This window comes from Martes martes, assembly GCF_963455335.1.
Source record: "Martes martes genome assembly, chromosome: 5".
Lineage (NCBI taxonomy): Eukaryota > Metazoa > Chordata > Mammalia > Carnivora > Mustelidae > Martes > Martes martes.
The window spans coordinates 58955600-58967774 of NC_137892.1; the positions used below are offsets into that span (position 1 = coordinate 58955600).

Here is a 12175-nt window from a genome sequence, read left to right on the forward strand (position 1 = left end):
ACAGAACAAAAGGCTAACACTGCTTGTGAGAGTACACATTATTATAGCCTTCTGGAGGAATTCTGGCAAAACAGAAGAAAGGACTAACAAGTAGATATGCTCTCTGACCTTGTAACTCCACTTTTGGGGATTCATTCTAAAAAAATAACCAGTCATATGTGCAAATTTATGTATAAGTATATATAGCACTCTTAGAAATAATACAAACATGGATAAGGGCTAAATGTTTAGTATGGGAATTGGTTAAAGAAATTATGGTACATTTATACAATGGAAATTATAAATATAAAATGATATGGAAGCAATGTACTTACTACATGGAAAATGTTTATAATGTATAAATTTAAAAACAACAGAAATGTTGTTTTTAACAACAGAAATTACAAATGAAGTGTAGAAGAAGAGATCTATAAATATGGAGTACCATGGTATTACTAAAAAATAAATGGATCCCTTTAGTAGGTAAGTGAAAAAACTCTGGTGTATCCAGACAATGATATATTATTCAGTGCTAGAAAGAAATCAGCTATCAAGCCATGAAAAGACATGTAGGAAACTTGAATGCATATTATTATAAGTGAAAGAAGCCAGTCTGGAAGGGCTACATGCTGAATGATTCCAAGTATGTAACACTCTGGAAAAGCCAAAACTATGGGGATGGAGGGATGAACTGATGGAGCACATCGGAATTTTAAGATAGTGAAACTTCTCTGTACAGTACTATAATAGTGTATACTTGTCATGATACATATGTCCAAATCTGTAGAATGTATAATAGCAAAAATGAACCTTAATGCAAACTATGGACTTCGAGTGATAATGGTATATCAATGTAAGTTTATCAATTGTAACAAATGTACCACTCTGTTGGGGGATGTTGATAGGAGAGGAGGTTGGACATGGATGGGGACCAGGGATACAGAGGAATTCTGTACTTTCTGTTCAATTTTGCTGTGAGCTTAAAAATACTCTAAAAAAAGGTTTTCTCATAAATAAATAAATAAATGGATCAACACTGGGCTCTTTCCCTCCCCACTATTAGGTTCTGCTTTTTTTTTTTTTTTTTAAATAAACTATAACACTGATGATAGAAAATTGAAAGAAATGTATCAGAAGGCAAACAAATATGTTTCTTCAAAACTCCACCAAAAGAAGAATCTTATTAATTAGTAAATATTTTATTTAAAACTCTGTTTGACTGTGACTGGGTTACTGTGGGGAACTGGGCACTCTAAAATCCCGAAAAGCTTTGAAAGACATGGTAGCTTTGCTTTTGTAGGCAGGGAAGTCTGATGTATGGAATCATTCCTCTAAACAAAAATACATGGATCGTGCAATTTCTTCCAGGATGACACTGTAAGCGTCTGGTATTAAAAAGGAAAGAACTGAGCTTTCCGGGGTCCAGGGACTGTCTTAGTGCTGGCTGTGTAATACCTATTCCCACTCAAGGAGGTGAGCAAATACTGCGCTAAAATACGCTCCATCTTTTCCTGGTCCTTGTAGCTATGTGGACTTTGACAAGATTGTGTTACCTTGGCTAATTAAACCATAAACTTAATCTGAAGAGGGTGTATGTGCTCGTGTGTACAGTTTTGGCACCCACCTCTAATCTAAAATATTACAGCTACACAATTACTTAATGGGACCATTTACGGGTTGATTCAGAACACACAATTAAAATTTCTTCACTACAATTCGAGGAACAACATCTATAAAAAGTTATACTTTAATAATTTTTTAAGGTTGTTTGGAACCATATATTAGAAGTCTTTACTTTCAAGATACCCATCACATAGAAGACTAAATCTTACCTGAGCCTTGCATGAGATGTGTGAACCTATATATTTTTACTTGTTAGCATGCAGAAACAAAGACCGTACAAAGTACTGAAAGACTGCACCCGTATTTTTGGCCCAAATTATTTTAATGGTTTTATCCTGCTGTTGAGATTATGTGGAACTGTCCCTTTTGGGATATACCAATGTGTGCTAATTACTAGAATTCTCTCAGAAAATGATCCTACTGCTCCCAGCAGGACCATATGTTGGACAAGCAGGAAGCTTCCTAAGTAGTAGGATTGTGGGGAGTGGCAGAGGAAGGTTCCATATATGCACCCATTTTCTTTTCTTGTGAGGTCCCGTATACACACTAATTTTTTTTTCTTGAGATACGTTCAATACCTAACATTCTATAATTATGGCTTAAAGGTTCTTATATTTCTAAAACCACTGACATTTGACAATTTTAAGAGTTCATATTCTAAACAAGGGCCTTGCAGAATATTATCCTTTGGACTGTTACTAAGCCTTTTTGGGGAGGGGAGAGGCAAATTACATGAGGATGCTATGCTTAAGTACATTTGAAAAGTGATTACAAAGTCAAATGTATTATTTACTATGGGTTTCTCAGAGCTTTCAAAATAAATCTCCACGTTCTATGGGCTAGAGCACATGGAAATGTGGAAGCTATGGTATACAGCCATTTACAAACTTATTTGAATAAGGAACCACTTACAGAGTACCTGATAAGGTCTCCTTTGCATATTCTACAGAATGAAGTCTGCTAATGGTATTCTAAAGAATAAATTCTGGACTCATTATCATCTAACTTCAATAAACATCTTGAATTTCTTCCTACCAAATCTTAGAGGTGGGGGCATTTTGTTCTTTTCTATATGTTTAGCTCTTCTGGCCACAGGGACTAATGTTTTTTTCTAGTTAAGGATCACTTAAGAAGGAGCTCAAAATTAAGTTAGTGTTGTTTCTGACAAGTACAACAAGAACTTCATACTGCAGTTCTGGTAACGAGGCCTGTATGGTACAACCCCTGTGTTTGATTCCCTCTCTTGGTCTCCAGCATAATCTTCATTTGGTTGTATCATGGCTTTGGCTCCCCCTGGCCACCTTTCCTCAGGGTTGGAGCCTTAATTCTTGGACAAAGTTTTCACTCATAGGGCCCTTGTTCAGATGCTAATTTCAGTATCTCTTAAAACTAGTTTGTTTTCAAGAAAGAGAACCTACAGAGTTGAGAAACAGAACAGCTAGAAAAAGGTAAAGCAAAATTGGGGAGAAATGGGCTGAAACAAGTGAAGACATGACAAGCATTAAAGTATTAATTAAATAATCTAATCTGAGCATTTTGTTCATTCATTTTTATTAACTGGTTGCTAATTTCAGTAGGACTGGGACATTGACTCAGTTTAGCCAAATAAGTAATGAATGGATTAATTAATTTGTTAAAATAATCCCACTAGTTCACCTGGCCATAACTGACTTAATACCATGCCAACAGAGTGCTATAAATAGACTTCTATTATATTCACTCTTTAAGGATGTTGGAAGAATTAATAAGAGCTCCAGCTCCTGAAATTTAAAGAATTTTAAATGAAAAATTCTTCCATGGCTATTATGTTGTATTATGGGCCCAGCACGCTTCCGCTGCGCGACTCTGCTGATGGCTATTATGTTGTATTATAAAGGATGACCTCATTAAAAATTTAAACTGAGTGACTAATAAAGCCTGAACATTGTGAGATTTCATTTAGATATGTATTGTGCCCTTATATATTTATAGAGAGTAATTTTTTTTAAAGATTTTATTTATTTATTTTACAGAGAGAGAGAGAGATCACAACTAGGCAGAGAGGCAGGCAGAGAGAGAGGAGGAAGCAGGCTCCCCACTGAGCAGAGAGCCCATTGTGGGGCTCGATCCCAGGACCCTGAGATCATGACCTTAGCCGAAGGCAGAGGCCTTAATCCACTGAGCCACCCAGGCACTCCGAGAGTAATTTTTTAATGTTCTTGTTTACACTCAGTATTTCACCTGATATTAACAAAGTATATAAATATGAAAGTAATTTTACAATTTCTGTAGTCTTTTTCAGCTGGTTCATTTTATTTAATATATAGGATTAAAAACTCATACTGAACAACTCTATAAATCACAATTTCAAGTGATGTAAGATAGTAAATAGCAAGGAATGTACAGCATATGGTTATGTTGAAAAACTCTCAGTGTTGATGCTAGTTGACAGAATAGGATGAGTGTTCCCCAAGCATAATCATATTGTGTGAATTAGTCATACTAAAATTTTTTAATGAATATTTATCAATATATACTGCATTCAAAGAGTTCAGAGTCTTACTAGAAGTGGGAACTCTTCAAAGATCTAAAAATATTTCTGAAAAAAAAAGCATTTATATATTTATCATAAAAAGGAAAAACAGCACTATAGTTCTGCACCTCAGGACTACTAACACATGCCAATTTAAGCTATTATCCCTGTGAGCACTCTACATAAGTTTCAGTATGTTTTCAATTTTCTAGTTTCCTGTGTTTCAAGAGAATGAAAGTTGTATTATTGGGAATCCAAAATTGTACAACATTAAGCAGTTTGAAAGTAGAGTTAAAAAAAAAAAAAGAAAAGAAAAAGAAACTAGGTAAAATAGCTTTAGATAATCTTAAATGATTATACCTAAGAAGATGCAAAAAGGACCAAAATATCAAAGTGTTCTAGTCAATGTGATATTTTGTAACTTTTAAGAACTTGAGTTTAAAAACAGTACTGAAGAGCAGGGAAGATGAATCCGGGGCACCTGGGTGGCTCAGTGGGTTAAAGCCTCTGCCTTCTGCTCAAGTCATGATCTTAGGGTCCTGGGATCCAGCCCCACATGGGGCTCTCTGCTCAGCGGCGAGCCTGCTTCCTCCTCTCTCCCTCTCTGCCTGCCTCTCTGCCTACTTGTGATCTCTGTCAAATCAATAAATAAAATCTTAAAAAAAAAAAAAAGCAGGGAAGATGGAAGAAAAGTCCCCTGTGATGTGAGAAATGAAAATGCTAACATGTATGCAAGGAAAGGCTGAATTTTTAACAAGAAGTGCACAGCCAGGTTGGTGTGGCCTGAGCACCCTCAGCCTCATCACACTCCCTGTCATGTGGCTCCACCAACACCATCACTGACACATTCCACCTGGGTACGTGCGCACAGGCTATTTCCTCAGGATTTCTAGCACTCTGCTCTCTACTCTGCTGTTGTACTTCTCTTAATCCTTCAACTTAGAGCTCAGATGATTCCTTAAGCCACATCTCCCTGCCATGTTCCCCTAAATCTTGAAATCCCTTAAAAGTTTGCAATTAGGGGCTCAGTGGGCTAAGCCTCTGCCTTCGGCTCAGGTTATGATCTCAGGGTCCTGGGATCCAGTTCCACATAAGGCTCTCTGCTTGGCAGGGAGCCTGCTTCCTCCCTCTCTCTCTCTCTCTGCCTGCTTCTCTGCCTACTTGTGATCTCTCTTTGTCAAATAAATAAATAAAATCTTAAAAAAAAGTTTGTGATTATATAGTGATGTCATGAAACAATTAATGCTTGTTTTCTCTCATACAGACTAAGCTTTATGAGATCAGGACCTTTCTCAGCAGTATGTCTCTAGTGCTCAGCATGTAAGTATCTGCTAAATGAATGAATGGTGAATGAATGAGTGAGGAAAAACCGTACTCAGAATTTTCTTCTCAACAAACAGCACCTATTGTGTACTTCCTTAGACAAGGTGAGGTCATGTCATAGTCATACAATGAATATAAACTCTACTCAGTGGCTATTGCAGAAGAGAGAGGAAATGACACTGTGAGGAACTGACAAAACACGTGAAATCAAGCATATTCTAAGAACTGAAAACAAATAATGAAGCAAACTTCTCTGATAAATTTAAATGTATATAATGGTTAACACACCACAGTATCATGAACTATCAACTCAAAACTTTCTGTGCAATTTTTCTTCACTAGAAGTATAAAAAATTGTATAATACATTCATTCTCAGCTTACTTTTTTCTACTTAAACATGGCTAAGAATACAAAGAAAAAATATGATAGAATATCTGTGTTTAGATTGAAAATCTGGTAAGTATTCAAAATTCTGATAATTCTTGAAAATGGCCATCTAAGAGTTACTTCCATTGACTGTCCTTAGAACATACACTTAAGAAGACATACAACCAAATAATTCATGTGCTTTTACCATGTAGTACAGGTTTACAAACAGGCATAACGTATTTTAGTACAGCAGAACATTAGTGACTGGTTGATGCAGAACTAACAGTTTAATTTAGTAAGATAGTGACAGTAACCATAATAGACAGTAATAATAATTAAACTAATCTTATGGCCAAATTTGGTGAGATGTAACTACTCATCCATGTAAAGACAGCTCTCACTCTTAGGAACAATGGAGAATATGTTATTCATTAATCCACAGAATAATTATTTAAAATTATTCACTATGTGACCTTGGATAAGTTACTTAAATTTTCCATACCTTTGTGCAATAGAATTTTCACCTTATTTGACAGAATTGGGTTAACATTTCCATAGTAAATAGTTCCCAGTTAAGATGGTATCGTTATTTTTTAGAGTAAACTCAAGGACTTAGAAAATTACATTTGTCTTCAGTTACAAAATATTTTTAAGACACTGAGAGTGACACATTTTTTTAGAACTTATTAAACACACTAGACTTTAATTATTAAAGCTGTGACCATTATAAATGTAGTTTTAGCTTTAGCTTTCTGGTTTTTGTTAATGTTTTCTTATATGGCTAAAGAATAATTGTTCTCACATAAGGATGGAATTTTACTCTGTTCCTATGTTAACATTTGATAATCTATGGAGAAAGTATCTTCACTATAGCTTTTATATTTATTGACAAATTAATGTGCAAAATTTGCCTGTGTGGAAGGTATCTAGTTGTTCACTAACTGTATTGTTATCCATTCATTACATGGTGCTTTAGAGCCCAGACACTCTGAGAAGGCACTTCTAATTTGCTTGGTTCCTTAATCTTTCTGAAGAAAAATCTGTTGTCTTTCTACCATAGAAAAATGGAGAAAGGAGCTAACAGAGGGTCAGAATGAAAAAGTGAGCAGACTTGAGTCTTTACGTGGTTTCACTATTTAGTTTAATCTTATTCCTGAAGTTTTAAGCATACTTTTTATCAAAAGCAAATATTTCAGGCTTGACTCAACTATATGTTAATATAACATAAACAATGTATTTTAATAAAATCTTACAGAATATGGTAAACATTCCCACAGTAGTTACTAGTCATGTTTTCTGCTAAAAACTGTATCGTGTATTTCACTATTTAGTATTTTTATTGGTACAAATAACTTTACTACAAATTCTCTTTCATATTTAATATACATAGTTTGCCCAGAAATTTTAAAAGTTTACTTACAAATTGATTTAGTTCCCTCAGCTAGAAAATAATGCAATTTTTATCAAAGGCAGTTAAACTATAATTTACTGTTTTATAATGCTATCTCATTAATTCATAAGGAACAAGGTTACTATAATTTTTAACCATGAACATGCTTAAATATGATAGATAAATAACAGATTTTGATTTTCTAATATTGCCATGCTGGTGAGATGGAATTAGAAACCCCACTGATTAGTTCTAAGGATACCTCTCTACCATAGATCAAAAGTGGGTCTCAGATTCATACAAAATGACCTAAAACTACTCCCACTTATGATATAAGTTAAAAATTTGGAATACAATTGCAAACATTCCAACTAAAAATCTAAAGCTGGGGTTCTCCTTTCACTCTGTTCTTATAATTACAAAATTATTTGTGTAAATCTGTCTCTCAATAGAGGATAAGCCCCTTCAGGCAGTAGACCAAGCACAGGCTTTGAAATAAAATGACATGTTGCTCTGGAAAAATAATTATATAATTCTGAGCCTGAGTTGTTTTTCATCTGTAAGAAGGGTAAATTACTATCAACCTTGTAGGATCTGTGTGAGATTTAAATGAAAGAAAACATCTACCACAATTCTTATTTATTTTCTATCACTTCTCCCATACCTTGTCACTGTACCAATGACAGTATCACAATAAATGTTTAAATAAAGCTAAAAATTACCATGATTTTGTTTTATGGATTAGTATTAGTATAGATTAGTACATACACAGATTAACATATATTAGTATTTAGATTTTTTAAAGAATACAAAGTAACCAACCCATGGTATTTAGAAATATACTAAAATTTTTACATTATGAAATACTCATAAGTATATAAACTTAAAAGATAATTTTCTCATTTGTAGAGTTTTTTTAATCTTTTATTTTCACGAATTTTAATTGCTAATACTTAATAAATATGAGTAATTTATCGCTGAATCATGTTCATATTTTAAAAGTAGTAGTTAAAAGTATAATAAAATTATAGATATTGGGAGATTTTACAGATTATCTAGTTCAATCCTTTCATTTTACAAATGAGAAAACGAAATTCCAGAAAGAGGCAATGACTTGCATAAATGACTTGCATAAATATGTCCAGCAGACATAAAATTTTTAAAAATTAAATCAGAGTAATCTTCCCTTCCTCCACTTTGTTTTTGAGGTGCAGAGCTGGAAAAGGCAAGAGAAGCCAAAGAAAATATATGGAAGATGCCCAGTGGGAATATTTTAAGGAACTAGAGGCCACAGAATTTGTCAAAGAGGGCTTAGGACACTAAGAAGTTCAGAGTTAGGGGCCAATATCTTTTCAACCCTAAGAAGTCAACACCCATATCTGCATTTGTTTGGGAGGCTACAGTGCCAGTATATTTGCCTAACTGAGGTATAAGAGAAGTCACCTCAGAAAAAAGATGTTTGGGAAGTTAGGAAATAGGTAGTAGTTTAAATGTAAAGACATAAAGTAAGGGTTCGTATCAGTATTTGAGAATGTCTTATTTTAAGTTTTCTTCAGTTAAGAGCTTGTTCCTATTTTTCTGTTTTCTAGAAGCACTCTAATACTTTTGATTAAGAAATCTTGTAAAAAACAAAACAAAACTGGGACTTTAAAGTTTAACAGCCATAAAATTTCAGCCTTCTGTATTCAAAATGGAAAAACAAAACTCAAAAGTATACAAAAATAAAAACAAAAATATAATTTCTCTTTCTGTTTTACTTGGGCAAAGGAAGAGGAATTGTAAAGCAGAGTATCAACCATTCTCCATCTGATTGATAAATGCAAAACAATTTCCTTTCATCTTTAAAATGCTTCCTGACATCTAGCATATGTTTTTCATTTCTTGTAAGGGCCAGTTGAGCCTAAAGGTTCAAAGTAATGTAATTAACAGACAATTCAAAGTTTTTATCAACCTTTAAAGTAGGGAAAATATACAAAATAAGTATTGGCATGATTATCAAAACACAGAAAAGGAACACAACATTAATTGCATATAGATAGTATGCAAACAAACACACTGCATTTATTAAAAAGTCTAAACAAAATATTTAGTCTTGATTCCGATCTAAACTTTTTTCATCTCTGTATGGCGCATATTGGAAACCTGTTAGGAGCAATATCGTGTAATCAGAAAATGTTAGTAACCTCAAAACCTTGTGTATCATTCACACACAGAGTGAAAAGACCCAAGGTGCAGCTCTCTAACATAAAATGAATATATTTCATTCTTTACCCAAACCCTGAAATCTTTATCAGAAAAAAACAACTAAACCAAAAGTTCCATGAGGACAGGGGCTGGGTTTGTTTTCTAGTCTCCTGAATCCTCAACATCCAGTTTATGTCTGGCACACAAGTGATTCTCATTGCTCATTTGCTTACAGATTGACTGAATCAAGTATAGAGTTTCCTGAATACTTCAAACCACAATTTTATTTTTCCCCATTATAATCTACAGGAATGGCCTGGCTGCTCTAATATTTGCAAATTGGAAATATTTTTGGTTCATTATTTAAAAGAGAGAATGCAATACCTTTAAACTCTATGAATCCAGAAGTTTATGAGCTAATGAATACATTCAGATGATCAGTACAAATCAGTAAGAGTTTAGTACACATTGGGTTTTTACATGTATTGTCTGAGGATATAAGGGCAAAAAAACATAAAGGCATTTTCAAGTACCAAAAGATCAGGCCAATTGTGGAAAGAATAAAAACCCAATGATAAACACACAAACAAACCAATTCCACTCTTAACTGTACAATGCTTATTTTTTTTAAAGATTTTATTTATTTATTTGACAGAGATCACAAGTAGGCAGAGAGGCAGGCAGGGGAGGGGGGAGCAGGCTCCCCACTGAGCAGAGAGCCTGATGCGGGACTCAATCCCAGAACCCTGGGATCATGACCCAAGTTGAGGGCAGCGGCTTAACCCACTGAGCCACCCAGGCACCCCTACAACGTTTATTTTTAAATAAGAAACTTGAAAATTCCCTCCTGTCAGGCTCTTGGTTTCCTGAAGACTTGGACTGTGCTTGTCTTGGCATCCTCATTGTCTAAAACTTTTGGCTCTCAGGATGTCTTTACACTTTTAAAGTTCTTGAGGACCTCAAAAGCCTTTTGTTTATGTGGACTGTATCATATTCAAAGTAAAACCCGGAAAATTTTTATATATTTATTAATTCATTTAAAAATAACAATAAACCCAGTACATGATAACACGAATATCATATTCTTTATGAAAGATTATTATATTTCCCAAGAAGAAACTCCTGTGAGAGCAATCTTTTACACTTTTGCATATCTATTTCTTTGCCGGCTTGAATCAAAAGTCCTTCCATTCAATCAGATGTTATTTTAATTGCAATATATGAAATATATTCCACCCAGGTATGAAATTGAAGAAGGGATGAGCTTATGGATACCCCCAGGGGTCCTTATTCCACACTGTGAAACCAGTGATCTGTAATATCATTTGTCATAAGGTTATTGTTTAATAACTATTCGCTGAGTTAATAAAAAGTTTAGAGAAAAAAATAAAGGGGCACCTGGGTAGCTCAGTTGGTTGGGCGACTGCCTTTGGCTTGGGCATCATGATCCTGGAGTCCCGGGATACAGTCCCACACTGGGCTCCCTGCTCAGCAGGGAGTCTGCTTCTTCCTCTGATCCTCCCCCCACTCATGCTCTCTATCTCTCTCCCATTCTCTCTCTCTCAAATAAATAAATACATATTTAAAAAAAAAAAAAGAAAATAAATATAAGGGGACACATACATATATCCAAACATACAAATGATGTGCACATTCATTTTGGATTCAACTGATAATTATTCTTTATAAATGCTGACTGTTTCACTACAATAAAATGTTAATTATCCCAAGTCCTCAGCTCATTACAACTAAATTGGGATGCAGATCAAAGGAGGGTATGTGAATGAAAGAGTGAAAAACTCTAAGAATAAAGCATGTAATTCCAAAATTTAATAGAAAGAAATAGATGACTAGAAAGAGACTTTTCACTTGAGAAAATTCCAAGCATAACCAAATCAAGTAGCTCATTCAAATGCTATATGGGTCTGTTTAAAGCAGTAAATTAGATTGAAACACTTTACTGAACACAAGCTGGATTCTAATATTTTTAGTATCTACATGCCATTTCTAATTAATCTATAAAAACCACAAGAAAAAAACATTTTGCATATGTTTTTAGCGCTTCTGCTTTAAGATTTTATTTATTTATTTGACAGTCAGAAATCACAAGTAGGCAGAGAAGCAGGCAGAGAGAGAGAGAGGAGGAAGCAGGCTCCCTGCTGAGCAGAGAGCCCGACATGGGGCTCGATCCCAAGACCCTGGGATCATGACCTGAGCCGAAGGCAGAGGCTTTAACCCGCTGAGCCACCCAGGCGCCCCAGCGCTTCTGCTTTAAATGTTAATAGGAACTAACCAAATACCAGAGAAAATATATTGATTTGAACATTTTATACTTTCCAAGTCATAATTTTTATTCTTTAAAAATAGCCTTAAGTAAACTTAGAAATAAAAATATAATTTTTGAGATCAGATATAGGATTTTTTTAAAGGTATTTCATCATTTGGCAAAAAATAAAATGACTTACTTCTCCTCCTCTTGAGGCCCAGGTACCTGAGAAGCCATTTTAGGTTCTGTCCCAAGATTCTTCTGCATCCGCTGCCGCCTCTTTCTACTTGGTGCAATATCCGTGACATCAGGACTTGAAACAAGGGAATCGTCTCCTCTTAAAGCAGCTAAAATAAAATGACATAATCAGTGTGGCCCAACAAAATTATGCATATAATTTGTACATAAGAACTCGCTGCACTGATACGAAGTGACACTCTTAAAATATAGCATAACTATTTTTTTAAAAATTCATGAACATTTGGAAAAGTGGACCAGTTAGATTACAATACTTTAATACCAATATAA

At 34.5% G+C, this 12175-nt stretch overlaps 1 protein-coding gene across 2 annotated transcripts in view; it reads right to left on the reverse strand.

Moving 5' to 3' along the window:
* The window catches only part of XRCC4 (X-ray repair cross complementing 4), a 251614-nt gene that overhangs the window by 85486 nt on the left and 153953 nt on the right, over positions 1-12175 (reverse strand). For both annotated transcript variants that reach the window (XR_013966814.1, XM_080803450.1), the window contains exon 7: positions 11847-11994. Coding sequence is in view for 1 of the 2 variants with exons in the window: in XM_080803450.1 (XP_080659576.1) it covers positions 11847-11994 (148 nt within the window). In the remaining variant the exon portion in view is untranslated. The remainder of the gene's footprint in view (positions 1-11846; positions 11995-12175) is intronic.